At 37.1% G+C, this 18,868-nt stretch overlaps 1 protein-coding gene across 5 annotated transcripts in view; it reads left to right on the forward strand.

Moving 5' to 3' along the window:
• The window catches only part of VPS13B (vacuolar protein sorting 13 homolog B), an 810,211-nt gene that overhangs the window by 711,939 nt on the left and 79,404 nt on the right, over positions 1–18,868 (forward strand). For all 5 annotated transcript variants that reach the window (XM_019642536.1, XM_019642534.1, XM_019642538.1 and 2 more), the window contains exons 41-43: positions 5,085–5,266; positions 6,496–6,845; positions 12,054–12,215. In XM_019642536.1, the coding sequence (XP_019498081.1) occupies positions 5,085–5,266; positions 6,496–6,845; positions 12,054–12,215 (694 nt within the window). The remainder of the gene's footprint in view (positions 1–5,084; positions 5,267–6,495; positions 6,846–12,053; positions 12,216–18,868) is intronic.

The following is an 18,868-nucleotide window of genomic DNA, read 5'->3' on the forward strand; positions in this document are numbered from 1 at the left end:
TTTCATCTTTGGATGTGTCAAAAAAAAAAAAAGAGATTTTCTCCTCCCTAAAGATCCCACTGTCCATTCATATTTGGTAGTCTTTCAGACAGTGGTCCCAGCTTGTGTGTGTGTGTGTGTGTGTGTGTGTGTGTGTGTGTGTGAGAGAGAGAGAGAGAGAGAGCGAGAGAGAGAATGCTTTCCATTTTCCAAAGCCTTGATTCTTGCATATATAGACACCGGAGGAATCAGAGAAAGAGAGTTTTGATGGTAAAGGCGCTGGATCATTTCTTTTCTCTCCACTGGTTGCACTTTCTCCTACGAGAAGGTGACTGTGGCCTCCGGATATTGTTGCCCTCCATTTGGCTCCCAGGATCTGCACTTTTAGGTATACCTAAATTTGTTGGGTACCATTTTTTTAAATCTTTTTACTTTTATAAACCATTCAGACATAAATTTTGACATTTGGAACTGCTTTGTCAACTATGTTTGTAGTCATACAATGATATAATCCAGGATTTATCCAGGAAATTCTTTCCTAGGGCTAAATGTGTTTTTTGCCTTTTCTCCCTTGGGTAGAAGGAATGCTTATGTTTTACTCTAGCATCTTTTTGAAGCCCTTTAATATTTCCTATTAGTTGGTGGTTGAACTCTATGTAACAACCCCTCCAAGGAGTTGGTCTTTTGTCAGGCAGTCCTTCTCCCCATACACATTCCCCAAAGTACTCAGTGTTCCCCGTTTCTCACCTAAAGTTCTAGGCTGATGGTCTTGACGAAGTTTCTGTGTCATGGTGCTGATTCTCTGAACCTTGGGAGAGATCTCTCTCTCTCTCTCTCTCTCTCTCTCTCTCTCTCTCTCTCTCACACACACACACACACACACACACACACACACTTTTTTATAGTCAGTACATATAAAAGAGTCCTTTACTTGAGGGCCTGTTTGAGCTTGTTTTTTAAGCCACAGATTGCAACCCATTAGTGGGTCATGAAATCAGTTTAGCAGATTGCAATCATTTTTTTTAATAAAATAGAAAATATCAATGTGAAAAGGACAAATATTTCTTAATTACATGTATATGAGGTACCACGAATAGTCAAATTTATAGAGACAAAGTAGAATGGTGGTTTCCAAGGGATGAGGGAGAGGGGAAATCGGGAATTGTTGTTTAATGGATAGCAGTTTCAGTTTGGAAAGATGAAAAAATTCTGGAGGTGGATGGAGTTGATAGTTGCACATCAATGTGAATGTACTTAATTCACTGAACTATATAGTTTTAAATGGTTAAAATAGTAATTTTTATGTTACGTATATCTTACCACAATATTCAGAAAATGGCAGAGTGTATTTCAAAATATATCAGAGCGTATTATGTATATATATATATATTTTTTAAGATTTTTTATTGGGGAATTGGGGAAAGGGGAACAGACAAGTTGCTGTCGTTTTGTTCTTCAGTCTAGTTGTGGAGGATGTTGCTTCACTGGCCCAAGTTGGCACCATCATTGCGCTCTTCCTGGGCGAGGCAGATCAGTCGCTGGCTTCTGGACGGCTGCTCACTGGGGCTGCTGGCAGCTCACGCTGGCTGCTGGCTACATATGGTAGCCCATGGCAACCCACTGCCACAGGGGCTGCAGCCTACACCGTCGCTGGCGACTCACGGCAGCCCAGCTCCAAGTTGAGCTGTTGTTCAGCATCTTAGCTGTAGAGGGCAGTGTCACTGGCCCTCATATGTGGGATCCGAACCAGGGCCCTCTGGCGTCCCAAGCCAGTTCTTAACCATTGCGCCACTCGACCGGCCCCAGAGCGTATTATATTTTTGGTAAACCTCCCACCCCCTCCTTCATTTTAATGTGTAATAAGTTACAATAAAAGTGCGTATTTCTTATTTTTTAAATTTTAAATTTTAAAACACACATCCTCCCTGTCTCCTCTCAGCCATGCAGTGCTCTCCCCAGACGCACAGAGCAGTGTTTTTGCAGTAGCCAGGAGAAGGTGTAAGTGAACCAGTGTATGAGAGAGAAGCCACGTTGAGATGAGTTTCAGTATGATATTGTGAGATCCCTCTGAGGAACTAATGGCAATCACCAACAATTAATGTTAAACTGAGTGCCCAGTATGGTACCCTGTTTGCCAGCCAGAAAAGGAGGGATGGGTTTTTGTTTTTTTCTATTATGGAGTGCTAGACATTATGCTAAGCATTTTGTATGCAGTATCTCATTTAATACTCAAAAAGTAATTCCCATAAGTAGACTCACTTTACAAACGAGAAAACTGACATTTAGCCAGGTGAAACAACTTGCCCAAGATTACAGTATAAGTGATAGCAGTGTAAGCATTTTTATCTAAGTTCTCTCACCCTAGTCATTCTCTTCTTAATCTCCATGCCGTATGATGCTGTATTGTAAGACCCTTATATCCCAAGAAGGATCCAGAGAAAAGCTCAAGCCTTCTTCAGTGAAGTCAGATCATTGTTGAGTACCTACAGTGCTAAAGGGATTCACCCTGAGTGACATCCAGGGGTGACTCTTTGAGAATTATGCCTGGGTCCCCACAGTGCGTCTGGATCAAACATGATCTAGACTTATGGAGTTGATACCCCTCTATAGGTCACCCAGGACAAACAGTTGATAAGTAAGCCTTTGACTAAGAAGAAGGTATTAATATGTAAAACTCCTTCCATACTTTCTACTGTTTAGAATATTTCCACTGTTCTAAAATTTGAGTTGCCATTAGGAATGTATTGATATTTGAATTAACTGCTGAATCTTGAGTTCTATGTATTATATTATTTGAGAGATCCTGCTCCTTGGAGCCATTTTTACTTTCCTCTCTATTTCTGCTTATTACTTATCTCATAAGTTAAGGTTTTCCTTTTGAGATCTGGATCACATCAAGTCCATTGTACTTAATTAAGGCAATTATACAAATGTAGTTGCTATAAGTGTGCTTAGCAGGGTCATCACTCTCATATTTATGAATATTTAGTTCTATTACACTTAGATCTTTGTAATCCCTGTGTAAAAAGTAAATATGTATATGCTACTTTTACGGTATATAATGATCAAGTTGAGTACCAAAGAACTATAATTTTATTGATTCAAGATACAGTTAAAGCACATTCAGATTATATATGCCACATTAATTGACAAATTTTTAAGCAAAAGTCTACATTTTTAAATGTAGGTTAATCTAGTAACCATTTTAGTCATGATTTCAAGAATAAATGAGATGGTGCTGACCACTGGAGTATGTTAGGAATATAGATAGATAGATATATTCCTGGTATATACATATACCATTGATTTGTGCATTCAACTTCAGAAAAGTGAAGAATTAATCAATTTGTTATACATAAAGATGGTGGCATATACTCATGATGTTTTAGCAACCTTTTCCAATACATTATAGTATCTGCTACTCTCAAGAGATAGAAAAATAAATCATGGACAATCTCAAGAGTGTCAAAATTGTAGTTGGCAAGAAAAATGTTTCAGATAAACCTCAAATTGTGTACTCACTGTTTCTCATAGAACTCTCACCTGGATTTTAATGTTTAACTAACATTGTACCCTACTTCTAACAACTTCTTAAAGTAACATGCGGAAAGAGTTCATATGTGTAAACCACATGTACAACTAACACATTTGCTCTTTCTGAATAAATAGGTTTTAATTTTACCTTGCCAATGAAGCATTTTATTTGTAACTCTACAGATAAATTCCTAGAAAGCTATTTGTATTATTGTGCCTTTTTATAGAAAGTTTTAAGAGTATACTTAGCTGCATTTTTGCACATAGCACTTAGTCAATAACATAGGACCCCAGAGTTTGTGTTTTCTTTGTATGCAATGGAGATTTACTAACATTGCCGTAAATACCACCACATAATGAGAACCTCCTTGAAGTTAAACACTCAATAAACACGTTGGAATTAGCTTTCATTTTCACCAGCCTTTCTACAACCTCTTTCAGACCTTAGCTGAAGATTCACACTGAGAATTCTACGCGATTCACAGTGCACCATTCCGAGTTCCTCTTACATTTTCACTCTGGCAGCACTTCTGACTTTCCTATTCCTGGGTGGTTGTTCTGTTTTGTAATGTTTCTAAATGTCTACATATTTTACATCACCAGTTAGACTGTGAGTTCTTTGAGAACCAAGGATTTATTCCTTTAGTTTTTCCTGTCATGGTTCTCCCTAGGATACTGTAAATCATGGTGTTTCTCCTCTAGGCTCTTCATAGATTTGGGAGCCAGGCTACTATAGCTGCAAAGCAAATTTTAGATTTGGAAATAAGAGGTTTGAAGATGGTGAAAGGGAATAGGGCAGCATCAATTCAGTATCCATCATTACCAGGATAAACCTTGCCCCCTCCCAATCCCCAGCTATTACGCTTCTACTAGCACCAAGGCAAGGCAGCTAGGCAGTGTGTTTTCCATGGACACCAGCCACCACCATGTACAAACATCTTCCCTCCTATAGATGCCTTCAGTATTCCTTGTAATCACATTTTACTTGTATAAAATGGTGTTAGGTGATGGGCAAGTGAAGAGAGGACCCATGCAGGGTAATTGTCCATGGAACCTTGGTTCTTCTGACATAGTCATAACTTTTATGGCACCTAGTATAGTTTTCATTGGTGTACAATAAAAAGTATTGACTAATTCATGTGGGACTATGGATATAGACAATCTGGAGAAGTAAAACAAAAGTGAAACATTTATAGTGACACTGAAAGTACTGGGTTTGTTGAACACCAGAGTCGTACTCTGAATTGTGTTGGTCTTAAACTAATATGAAAACAAATTGCCCCTAAGTTATGTGACATGTGGATGGAAGAAAATTGAATTACAGGTCAATGTGGCCTGGAGTTTGAGGAGGGCTTTGAAATGTTTCTGCTAATAACTCACAAGGAATAATCAACATCAACTGCATTTTTAAAAACAACTAGCTTATGTGAGTAAATACAAAAGGTTTGATGATAACATATTGACTATAGGATTATAGGTGCTAGCTTTAAAGACCCTTATAGAAAAACATTTCACTTACATGATATTTGGAAATTTAGGTTATTGAACTTTTTATTACTTATTTCCCATAGCTCTGCAAGTGAATCTGGTTCTCAAAGCACTTGTGATCAGCTTGTAACTCCAACAGCCCTGGCTGCCTGTACCAGAGTCGACTCCTGTTTCACCCCGTGGTTTGTCCCATCTCTTTGCCTTTCCTTCCAGTTTGCTCACCTGGAGTTCCATCTTTGTCATCACCTTGATCAACTAGGCACAGGTACTCTTTACCTTAGCATCAGAATAACATCCACTTAGTACTTATTATTTTGTCTTGAATGTTCCCCAGACACAATTCATCAATTTTTACCTGGATAATTTATTTTCAGGAAGTAAAAAGGCTTGGAGGGTTTTCCATTCTGTGTACTACAGTATTAGTGATGTTTCAAAATGCTGTGCTTGCTAATCACTTCCCCCACCCAAATCTCCTCTGATGACCACCACCTACATGATGGCGGAAATTTTGGGAAGCAGCATTCATTTCCCCTAACAGTGAGCACTGGCAAAGTTATTCTGAAGTTGATTTCATATAACAGGAGTATTTTTGAACTATTGGACCTTTTATATAGGTTACCAATTGTATTGAACTAACATTTTATATGTTTCCTAATGAGAAACTCCAAAGAACTTATAAAAATTTCAGGTTTTACTGTTATTCCAATTATGATCTTTTTGAAAGAAATATATCTGGTTTTGTTCTATATCCTGAGCCATTACATTAATTGCAAATAGATTCCAAAAGTCCTTGATATTACCTGATTTCAAAAGCATGAATACCTTCTACAGAAGATGAGCAAATTCTCCAATAATTTAAAGGACTAGCATTTTTACATGTGTATAAAGTAGAAGATTAAATTTTCCCACACTCCAGAAGTGGCCTTCTATAAGTTTGCTAATGTTATGTAAAATAAAAGCCTGTACCAAACCTTTTCTAGTTAATACATTTTGAACCCGGTATTAGGTTTTCAACCTACATGTACTGGAAATTGGAAAAAAAGCAGATTAAAGCTAAATACAGCTGTTGTTAAGCATCTTGTCTTTTCAGCAAAAATGGAGTTTAACCTGATTTTTCTAACTCTCTTTGAGTCATGTTTTTGTTTTTGAGATTTGGTTTATAGACACAGAGCACTTCTACAAAAATTCCCCTTAGATATTTACATCCTCTTCATTGTATTTGTTGTCTTCTGTCATCAAATTTTTGTCTGTGAAAGTGAATGTAACCTTTGAACAATATGTATTTAAGAGACCTGCTGATTGAACAGACCAGTTTTGTTTGTAAATATCAAATGATAATTTATATATTGTAATATCAAGAGAATGTTTAAATTTACTAAACAGTAAATATTGAATCCAAAAACCAAAAAGTGAATAATTTAAATGTCATCTCTTTATTTCCATCAAGTATTGGCTCATCTCAGTTGCTGTTTTTCTTGTTTGTTTTCCCAACAGCTTCACCAAAATACCTACAGCCATTTGTTTCTGATAAAAATGTGCCATCTGAGCTAGAATACATGATTATTTCCTTCAAAGAACCACACATGTATCTTCGACAGTGGAGCAATAGTTCTGTCTGTCAAGAGATCCAGTTCTCAGCTCAAGCGGACTGTAAACTTCTAGAGTGCAGGAATGTTACAATGCAAAGCGTGGTGAAGCCCTTCAGTATCTTTGGACAGATTGCAGTTTCCAGCGATGCAGTAGAAAAGCTGCTTGACAGCACCATCGTAGTTGATTCTATATTTATAAACTTTGGGCAACATGCAGTTCATTCTCTAAACACTGCACTACAAGCTTGGCAACAGGTATGCACATTCTAGAACAGTTTACAGTTTGTCCACATGTGATCTTTTACTAGGCACTCTATGTTATCGCTTCTAATAGTAAGCTAAGCACAAACCAAAGTGTGAGAGAATGAAGAATTTGATGGGCACCATAATATTTGGGACCTTCTCTGTTTTGGCAAAGTGATGCGTGTTATTTTTTAAAACTTTGGAGAATATGGTTCTCTACACATGCATCGGAGATCATGCCCACATTTTTGTGACTAATGTACCACATCTGTGTGGAAAGTAACATATTCCCAGAAATGTTTTCCAAGTATTCTGGCTTTAGTTTGCCAGTGCTTCAACTTAGCTATGTATCAGATTGTCTAAGCATCCATTGCAGAAATGAAGAACCTGTGTGAGCCTTTCTGATAATAAGCATTCTGTCTTTTCAAAGAAAAAATGCAGTGAGAGGAAATATATGAGCCCAAGATGGTCTTAGTCTTTCTCCTACTATCATTCTGCCATTTCGAATCACTAAAAGTACTTGATTGTGGATTTTTATAATCAGATTTTTTATGGATAATTTTTTACTTTTATCTCTTGTCAGAAATTAGTCATATCAAAAAAAGGATGAAGTATAAAGTCTATGCTGAACAGCATATTTCAAATAGAAAAACTGTCCATGTTCACTAGCGTGAAAATAATTTCACAGAATGTTTGGATAATAATATGCTCAGTGATTTTTAAACACAAGTTACTTCTGCTTCCCTTACTGATTTTTAGTATAATATTGTATTTCCATAAAGTTTGTGTTGCTATTTAAGCTGAGACATTTCCCCACATTTTGTATATGTTACATGCATTTGTGTGGACTTGGCTCCCCAAGAGAAATGGTCCTTCATCCTGCACTGACCTCATGTGGGGACAGGAGCAGTGGCGGGGGGTGGGAGGGGTTGAGTTCTCTAACTTAAGAATTTTTACGGGAATAAACTTTTCTTTATATGCATGAAGACCTATACAAGACTGAGGAATTAATTACCTAACATGGCACTACAATAGCAAAAGGAAAGAAGATAACACATCTGTTTTATATTTTAAAATTCTTTTTTAAGGGCATTCCATGGTTTTCTTGTTGCGGAGGACATGCGTAAAATAAGAGCTAGTGTGATCTAAATCTTTGCAGCTGGTTCGAATAGCGATGTGAAAAAAACCTCCATGGCTCCAATTTCTGTTTTTTGTCATATTTTGAACAATGCATTTAATAAAAAACAAACCTAGAAAATATAAAAGAGTCATTGATATAGCATTTAGACCCAGGATATTTTTGTCCTGGTATCAGGGCCATTATAAGAGGACTCATGTGTAGCAACTACTGCAAAATGGCCTTCAGAAATATCAGTTTCCTCCCAGGGTAAAAATATTCTCTTAGACACAGCTATACATACAAATAAAATACATTGCATAAATATTTAAATGTTTTAAACCACATCAGAGTGTGAATGACTGGCTAACACAGTGTCTTAAAAGGAATATTTTGAGGTTTTTTTAAAAATGGAATTGTATATTTGATTAAGTAGAGCCATATGTCACGTAGCATATTGCTGACAGGTACATTCTATGAATAGTTGGTTCTGATTTATACAGGGATTTGGCAATGTTAACATGAGCCACAAGAGGATATACTTCTGTAATTGTTGCTGTAATTTTCTTGTTTCCTCCCATGTCAAGGGTACTTGCCACCAAGTTTTAATGTAGTAGGCATCTAACCGTGTGTATTCTAAAGTAAATACAAAAATGTTCTCCTTTGAAATTATAGGACATATGACATTGAAATGGGCTTATAAAGGGTTATTAAGTTCATTGTTTCTAAAATATTCTGAATGTGGTTTATCCCCTTTTAGGGGGGAAGCTTAGTTTCCCAAGCTTGGATTTTATTGTGTGTATAATGCTCATATATAGTATAATTGTTGCCAGTGATAAATAAGAATTTAAGAAGCAGGATAAGTTATTTGGGTTCTCCACATACCTGTTATCGTATTCATATCCAAGACAAGTCATTTGTATCCAGTGTAGATGGACCAGACAGATGAAGCATGAAACAATTTGGCCTTTCACCTTTAGGTCACAAGTTCAAGATTAACAGAAGTCTTCATCAGTGTCTGATTTTTCTGGCTGTAGATTTTTTTGTTGTGGTTGTTGTAAATGATTAATGTTTTGTGAAACCAGATTAAGGACCCAAAATGCTACTTGCAGTTTGCTTTTTATTTTTACGTCACATTCTCAAGTTTGGACAAAATAGCATTTAAAGGGGGTCTTATTTAAAAATCAAAGTTATGCTCATGTGTCTTATCTTATACCAAAACAGGTATCTCTGTTTAATTGCAAATGCCTGCACCACACTCCAGCACAAATTTTAAATGTAAACAAGCCATCTTTTAATTATAAGTCTGAGTAAGCATTCTGAAGTTTTTAGCTTATATGATGTCATATAAAATGTGTACAACCTTTTTTATAATATACCAGAATTTAAAACATTCCAATAAATGCTTAAACTTATTACAGTTATAGTGAACTCCACAGATGAAGGACCAGTAGAGAAAGAGTTCCCTAAGGACTTAGAATATTCTTTAGAAAAATGTAAACAACCCCCTTGTGTTCTTTCATTTACATTTTTTCCTAAAACCCTCATCATTTATTAAAGGTCAGTTTGTAGAAATGAGGAAAGTAATATGATTTTATTTTCTACTCAAACCCCATCGGGTAATTTAACCTCTGTTACCAGCAGAGTGATCCTAATTCATTATGAGAACTGAATTTCAATCTCAGGATGTCTATCTAAGTGGGAGTTTAGAATCATACCTCATGTTTGGACTCTTGAACCTAAAGGAGAGAAAAATGCTTATAAGGAGAGTAGTTTGTGTTGATTATGTAAAGCTAACTGGAAAAATCATCACAACTAATTATATACTGTGACTTCAGTTTGATTAAAGGTTTAGAAGCCTTTAAATATATAAGATATATAAAGTAGGTTTGGATAGGACAAACTGGAATAGGAACCGGCGGGGCACTCCGAAGAGAAAAATCCTTAGAAGAAAATTCACCAAAATGTAATAGCGGTTATCTCTGAGTGTAAAATTAAAGCCTTTTACAAAATAGAATCTGTACTTTCTCTGTTTTCTAATTTTTCTACTGTGAGCATTTAGTACATTTGCAATTTTAAAAATTAAACCTATGTATTAGTTTCATAAGCGTTTATTGGGTATTTATGTGTCAGGCATCACGCTGAGTTCTGGAGATAGTTACAAATAACACAGACCTGGCTTCAGCCCTTATGCAGTATGGAATCTAATAATGGAGACATTATTGAACCCATAATCATACAGATGATTACTCAGTCCCAGTAGAGATAAATGCTGTGAAGGTGAAATGTAGGGTATTGTGTGAGCATAAAAGAAGGGGACATAATCTGGTCCGGAGAGGATCTCAGAAGACTGCTCTGAGCAGGAACCTGAAGGCTGAGTAGAAAGAAGTTAGGCAGGGAGGAAAAGAGGTGTAAGCAGAGGACAGGCACCCAGGCAGGAAGGAGTTTGATGTGTTGGGTGAATAGAAAGGGGCCGGTACAGTAGGGGAGAAACTGAAGCGGGCTGGCAGAGCTGAGTGTGGGGAGTGATGGAGACAGGCTCCAGGTGCCGTGGGGTCCGCACAGCTCGGACCCGATGGCAGTCAGGCTCTGGGATCATAGCTTGTGATTAAATGCCCAAGCAGAGAGTATTATGGTAGACAGCAGAGAACTGTGGCTGTAGTTGCTTTGGTCTTACTTAGCTAGGCTCTTTTTGTGGTTCCTGTGGCTGTCCAGCAAGGTTCTACTCCGTGTGAATGGAGAGGTTTGAGGAGAACAGGTGGATGATAGAGCGAAGGCCTAGCAGTCCTCAGGGTATCTGGAAGAATGAAGTGTGTCAGGCATCTTCACCAACTGCAGCCATAGAGCACTGCCTGCCCACTTTGGAAGGCCTTCTGGGTGACTAGGAATGAATTCTACCTCCCAAGGTAACTGTTCTCGATAAGGTGCTAGGTTGGGTCTTGGTCCAGGCTGGATTCAGGTGCATTTACCCAGAGACTTCTTGGCTTCAGGCCTCATAATCACTTAAATCACTATGCTCATGAGTGATGTATCCCCTTTTCCTCTCTCTCCTCAGTAAAATGGCAAATGATGGAATGTGGCATTGTGACATTATTTACATCCCCAGCCAGGAAATAGATGCCAACAGGAGAAGCATCAGTTACATATTACCTCCCATTGTCTGCAAATTGCCTGGCTAATTAAGATTTTTTTTCTTGCATTCTCAAGTTAGTCATTTATTTAGCTATTCTTCTCATTTACCAAAAGTATGTTTATTGTTTATTAAGCCATAATCTAACCACAGTGATGAGAGTAAGAACAGAAATGCTCTTTCACTTTGTCAGTGTTTTGATATAACAGCAACCAGCGGAGACGCCATTAAGTTAGAAGGAGTATCAACACTGGACCATGTTACTAATTTGTTGAGCCTTAACAGATTAATGGAAGTACATTAACTGATTGAAGACTGTTAGTTGAAACAGACACTAACAACTGTTTTTCAAGTAACATTATTTCTCTTGAAAACTACAACCCGGCTTACCCTGACTCTGGAATTGATCTGTTTTGTGTGTTCAGCCTCTTAACAATAGAGGGAAAGTTATGGTTTTATTTACATCTCTCCCTGAGCAGATTTACACACACACACACATCCACCCGCCCTCTTCAGCAATCTGGGGATATATTACCTAAAAGATCCTTACTTTCTGTGGGGTACAAACTGTGGCTTTGTAATTGGTCTTGATTATTGAGTTTAGAAGGCCAGGAACGTGGTAATTCTAGCCTCCAGTACTCGACTCAAAACGTGCACTACCCAGTACAGCATTCATTGTAGCATGTTAATTCATTTTAAAATGTTAAAAGTTTGGGGGATCTCATTGTTTTTTCTTCTGTGTCTATGATTTATTTTGCAGGAATATAAATCAAAACATATTTTTGGAACATTTAAGATCTTTTAGGTATTTTTTGTGCTTATCCTGGAAGTATAGAATACTTTGTATACCAGAGCTAATGACAGCAGATCTTTTAGTGTTTCTGTGTTGTAACAATCGCCACTGGGCAGACAACTGCCAAACATCTTGCAATTAATCTGATGCACGTTGGCTTTCGGATTCTTTTTCTTTCAGAACAAATGCCCTGAGGTAGAGGAGTTGGTCTTCAGCCATTTTGTGATCTGTAATGACACACAGGAGACACTGCGGTTTGGCCAGGTGGATACTGACGAAAATATTCTGCTGGCGAGCCTCCATAGTCACCAGTACAGCTGGCGCTCTCACAAATCCCCACAGGTATTTGAGAAACAGCTTTACAAACACAGCAATTGTTAAGGTTGGGGATTCATTTATTCTGTTTTGTGTGCCTGTGTCCAGTTATTTCCCTTTTTAAGTTGCCCAAGAAGCCACACCATGGAGCTACATCTGACGGAAACAGAAATGTTTTGAGATGGGAGCACAGTGCACCCATGCTAACCCCTCTCCAGTTTAGCATGGGTGCTGTTGAGGCAGCATGGTGTGGTGATTACGAAATTGGACTCTAGAGCCAGAGTACCTAGGTTTGGATCCTGGCTCTGTGTAACCTTGCTTTACTTTCCATGCTTCAGTTTTCTCATATGTAAAATGGGGATGATAATAATGGTACCTGTTTCATAGGATTGTAAGGACTAAAAAAATAAATAAGTTAGTATGTATAAGGCACTAAAACAGTGCTTGATAAACTGTAAGCATTATTTGTTGGTATTATTATTCATTGTTTATTCAGATTTTTACTGTGTGCCAGGTATGTAGTAGGCACTGGGAATTCAAAGACAGTCCTTGCCCTCCACGGACAGCTCAGGATCTGTGATAAAGTGAGCACAATGACAAAATATACCCAAGGGAGCACTGAGAAAAGACATACCAAAGGATGTCTGTTTTTCAAGTAGTATAATTCCATTTTCCTGTCATTTTAGATGGGAATAATTAGAGGGATGTGCCCTGCAGGGATAATATGAGGAAGAATTAAATACAAAGATGTGGTCTTAAATGAGTAAAAGAAATCCTAGGAAGTACTCTCAAGAATAATGTATTTCTAAAACTCTGGGTAATAAGGAAACTACTGTCTGCTTGTGATTAAAAGAAAATCATTAGATTAGAGAACCAGTTTTCCCATCTGGGACCAGCTTCTATAGACCAACTTCAGAATATGTTGTACCCTCAGGCTCCTCCCTCTTGCCTTTTTTTTTTCCAGTACTAGATTCTGATTTCTTACTTGCCACACTATTAGTATAAAATTTGGACAAGTAGATACAGTGCAATTCTTCTTATTTAAGTATATTTATTTAATTTGTTAATTTGACAAGATCTTAAAACTACAGAAATTCTTTATAATAAAAGTTCTTACAAATATTTTTCATATGATATGATATTGCACTCATATTTTTAGAGTGAGTGACATGCCCTTATTTTCAAATTTTTCTCTTGAGAAATTTCCATGTTGAAGAGTTTTTAAGTCGTTTGGTTGTTCGCCTATTATAACATAGTTAAAGGGCAGTTTGTTTGTTGTTTTGTTCAAAATTAAGTTTCTTTCTGTTGTTTTTTTCTTATTAATTGCAAAAATGAGAACATACACATATCTAGACCAAATTTAAAAATGACCTCCTATAATTCCAACCACCCAGAGACAACCCAGGTCATACTTGTTGTATAGCCTTTTAGATTTTTGGAAGGTCTCCATGGTAATTGCATTCCCAGCAATGAACTAGTAGTGGCAGTAACGAAGCCTCTGAAAAGCTGCAGTGATGGGTAATCGTACACTGTCCCATTCACACACAACAAGCTACAGGCTTAGCCAATAGAAAGCAAAGCAGAGGAAGCTTACTTCCCCTCACAGTCATTTAAGATGCATAGACTATCATGGCCCTCAATGACCCTTAAGATTCCCTGGACACCGGAGCCAGGATAGAAAGGGTGATCTTCAGAACAGCTGGCTCAGGGGTGTGCAGGAGCAGCAGTCTTCATGTTACGGGCATACGACATACAGTGTCTGGGTGAGAAGGAAATGGACAGGAAAAAAGAACGACCACTGCCACCACACCTCTCATATTAAACTCCTTTGCACTTTTTAAAGGTGTTTGTTTTTGTTCTTGTGGTTCTTGTTTTTGTATTTATTACTAGTTTTATTTTCACAGTACCCCTGTGTGGTTTGTGTTATTTGTAATGCATATTTTATAGACAAGGAGACAAATAGAAATATTGAGCTAAGACAGTGAGTGGTAGGGTTAAAATCCCATATGTTTTGATTCTCAATAGACTGTTATTTTCACAATGTTGTCAGCTCTGCCAGGTTTTGGCAGCATGATTTGTCTGTTAGAATAGCCAAGCTGTGAGGTTTTAAGAGAAGGGCTGAGAAATCACTAGTATTGGGTTGTCGGAAAAGTCATGACGTATTTTTTCTGTTTTTCGTTGTAAAAATGCATCATGACTTTTCCAACAACCCAATATAATACTCCACATTTAAAACTAGACTAATATGGGAGTCTTAGTCCAAGTACAAACCCTTGCAAGCCTTAACTGTGCTACCAAAAACAAAATCTTTTAATGACAGGTTAGAGACATAAGACAAGTTTCTATTAAGCTTTTTTTTTTTTTTAATTTGTAACTACATCCTCTGGATACAAATTTTAAGATGAGCTGTTGTCATTATAATCTTAGGCTAAACTCAGATCAAATTTGTAAAAAACAGTGTCTCTTCGCTATGGCTGTGTATGCTGAAGGAAGTGTGTTTTAGGACCCCCTGAAGCCAGAAGTCTGAATGGGCCCAGAGGGTCTTCATGGAATTCTTTACCTCCACAATCATGGATTCTGCTGTGTTCTAATGAGAGGTTACATCTGAGGATCAGAAAAACTAGCCACTTAGCTTCAAACTGCACCTGGCGGTAGTCACAGACTCACAAGTGAGCAAACTGTTCCTTTTTCCAGACTCCAAGTCACATCCTGCATTGCCCAGCAGGCGTGGTTTTAGGAACATTTGTGTCTGCACGTTATGCTACCTTGGGTGTTAGTCAATTCATAGTCTCAGGGAGGATTTCTAAAGTTCATAGAATGTAAGTCCATTAAACAATGCAGCTTATATTGCGGAGATCAAGAAAGCGGCAATGACACCTGGAAAGGTTTCAAAGAGGTCAGCATATCTTAGAGCCACACAGGACGTTGCTAACAACAGCAAGTCCCAACAGGATGGGAAGAAACATGGACACAAACAATTCCAGAAATCCAAAGCTGTAAAACCTTTTAGAAATGAAAAGTTATAAACTCTCCTTATAGTTTCTAACACATGCTCTGAGGCAGAATCACTTAAAATGTTGGATATCCCACAACAGTTGCTTGCCTAAACAAACAAAGGAAGAACAAAACTATTTCCTAGGGAATAATTGAACATATTCAGCTGCACATTCTTATATGCCACCACAAAGGGCTCTTAAATATCCCAATTCAGTAGACTTCAGATCAGGTTGGATGAGACCAGCAAGGGATTGGTCTTCAGAGAAGTGCTTCACATTATGTAAAGTTGAGCGTCAGAACTAGAAATGTGAGTTTATGGAATCTTTCCCCAGAATTTCGGCAGTATGTGCAGCTCAGAATCAAGGGAAGCTTTGTTTAATTTAGCCAAACCGAATATAGAGACACTTCCATCAACTAGTAGGATTTGTGTATAGGCTGTTCAAGTTAACTCCCTTTTCTGCTTAATAGAGAGCACTGTTGGCTAATTCAAGTGCTTGGAATAGGAATGCCTCTACCTTGTATGTAAGGAATTACATTTGTTTTTACCCACAAAATATGTACAATTTATAGATTATGCAGTTCTTTTAGAATCACAGAATTCCAACTATCAGTGACTTAATTTTAATAATCAAATCATCAAGCAAGGTGAAAATGGGCTCTAGACAGAGCTATTGAAAATAATAAAATATGGCTCCAAAATGGATATAATAGAAAGTTTCATAATCTAGTGAAAAATGGCAGATATTTAAAAATGCAAATTAAGACGGTAAGAATTAATAAAAAGGTAAGAATGAATTTTGAGAGGAGCAGAGTATCTGGGAAATATTCATTAAAGTTAATCAGATTTAGTGAAGAAAATATAAATCATACATTACTCTAAGTCAGAGGTTGGCAAGCTTTTTCCGTGTAGTGCCAGACAGTAAACATTTTAGGCTTTCAGGCATTTACAGTCTGTTGCAGCTACTCAACCCTGCACAAAAGCAGCCATAGTGAATGAGCATGGTTGTGTTCCAATAAAACTTTATCTATAGACAATAAAATTTGGATTTCAATAATTTTCACACATCACGAAATATTCTTTTGCTTTTTGTTAACCATTTAAAAATGTAAAAACCATACTTAGCTCAAAGGCTATTCAAAAATAGGCAGTGCACCAAAATTGGCCCACAAGCCATAGTTGGTCAACTCCTGCTTATAAAGGCCTCTCATTTGACAAAATTCAATAGACTAAGGGTTTGATATTAAGTTGTTTTCACTCTGATGTAAATGATATTCCTATCACTTGAAAACTTGGTGAAATGTTTCAGAAATTAAGAAATGACAGATAATAGTTTATATATAACTCTTATGTAATCAACCTGTACTCACTACAAAACTGTAAAATATATTTATTGTACTCATTTTGGGCCTGTATAGATGAAAGAAGTTCTCCCGTTCTCTTTTTGGATGTAAAAATATTTAAAAGTGATAACATTTACCTGTCTTATGGTAATTTCAGCCAGCTGTCAATTTCATTAACTAGAGTGTAATTCTTATACAGTCACCACTCTTTCCCTATTCATTTATATAATGCACGTGGATACATATATCGAGACAAAGAGCACAGTTCTTTTGCCACAGTCACAACTTAGAAAATTTAAAGGCAGCCTTAGGGAGGGAAGGAAATAGTCTGTGTTGGTAAAAGTGTTCAAACTGATAAATTTTTTTCAAGTGTTTTCCTCTGCTGTTGTATGGCACATGGCATACATGTTAAAGTTTGTTTAGAGAGGGCACATGAGAAGACACTCTTGCACAATGAAGATGACATGGAATTGATACTTCCTGTCTAGAAAGCAATTTGGTAAGAAATATCAAAGCTAGTAAAATGGTCAGAACCTTTGAGCCAGTAAATCACCTACTAGTAATCTACTCTCAGGAAATAATTCAAATTAAAACCAAGGTTTATACAGAAAAATGTTTATCACAATTTTATAGTATCAAAAAATTAAAAACCAAAATGTTCACTTTTAAGGAAAGTTAAATAAAATCTGGCATATCTGTAAGATGAACTCTTATGAGACCTTTAAAGTTTTCTATAGAAAAGGAAAAACACTACCATATCATAACAGAAAAGCAGAATGAAAATTCTCTATATTCAGTATGATCTTAACACTATAAGGACAAAGGCATAGAAAAATACTGGAAAGAGATATGTGAAAATGTTACCAGTGGTTGCCTCTGAGTGGTGGCTTAAGGTGATATTTTTCCACTTCATTACATTTTTATGTACTTCTCAGCTTTTTAAAATAAAGGATATGGATTATTAAATCAGAGAGAAGTTAAGTTTAAAACCCTGAAAAAATTGATAAACAGAAAGGTCAGTGGCAAGTATAATGGTATATTAAAAATGATGATCTCTGTTTCCTCTCATATAAACTATTACAATAGTTTTTTTTCCAGTTAATCCCATAGTTACATCTTTACCCCACTCCTTTCTTACAGACTACTTCTTGAGTAATTTTCCTAAATAATGGTTTGATTATTATACTTTCCTGTCCAAAAATCTTCACAGCCTCCTGATTATTCATTAAATATATCCAAATTATCTGGCATCCTAGACCTGACTCAGTCTACTCACAAGCTCCTGTCTGCCATTATTTCTCTCTGGCTGCTTATTTCGTCTCCTTCCCTCCCTCCTTTTCATTTTTAAATATGTACTTTCTTCTAAGAAGCTTAGTGTCTAGTGATGGTGTCAGAAAAGTAAACGAATTATTATAGACATGATTAGTATCTATCAGAATGTTATTTCAGTAGTTCAAGACAGAGAACAATGATGGGTGCCTGAATTAAAACACCAGCAATAGGGAAGAAAAGCAAGAGAATCAGGAAGTAAAATCAGTTGCATTTGGATACAGACAGGGTCTTAATAGGAACTCAGAGTGTTTTCAATTCTAACATGAGGATGGGAATCTGGCGAGGCTTCCTAGTGGAAGGAATATTTGTACTGAATTTTAATGTTTACATATAATATTGTATGTCAACTGTATGTCTATTGAAAAATAATTTTTTAATTAAAAAAAAATAAAAAGGCCAGTGAAGCGAGGGTAGTGGTGGTGTTCCAGATAAAGGCATCAACATATGTGAAAGCCACAGAAGCATGAAACAGCATGGCATGGTAAGACAACTCGACTAATTTGGCTACAGTGTAGAGTACACGTGTAGAACTGCAAGAGGGACAAGTAGATAAAAGCCATGAGAGCACTTGTACACTGGTAAGCAGTTTTAATGCTGTCTGGAAACGGTGGTAGCACAAAAGCAGGAAAAGCTACATACCCGGAGAGGTCAAAGTTGGCTTTCCACAGAGGCTGGGTTTGAAGAAGGAGACACTGGCCCAGTGGACACTAGTGCAGGAAACACACAAGGCAGAACCAAGGAGATACAGAAACACACATACGTACTCAGCATGTCATGTGCAAGGGAATTCAGGTTTTGTTCAGAATAACTCAGGCATAAAAACTGCATGCCATGCTAAAGTGACATGTGCTAGTAAACTGACTCCTAGTGGTGGTGGCAGGGGAGCCCTAACTTGTAGGACTGGCTAATTAGCATGATATAAATACTCCCACCATAGCTGATTTCAGGCTACCAATGATTTAACAATCAACTCACAAAATTCCTGAATAGTCATAATTCTTTTTTTTTTT

The sequence above is a fragment of the Hipposideros armiger genome, unplaced genomic scaffold, assembly GCF_001890085.2.
Source record: "Hipposideros armiger isolate ML-2016 unplaced genomic scaffold, ASM189008v1 scaffold_70, whole genome shotgun sequence".
Classification (NCBI taxonomy): domain Eukaryota; kingdom Metazoa; phylum Chordata; class Mammalia; order Chiroptera; family Hipposideridae; genus Hipposideros; species Hipposideros armiger.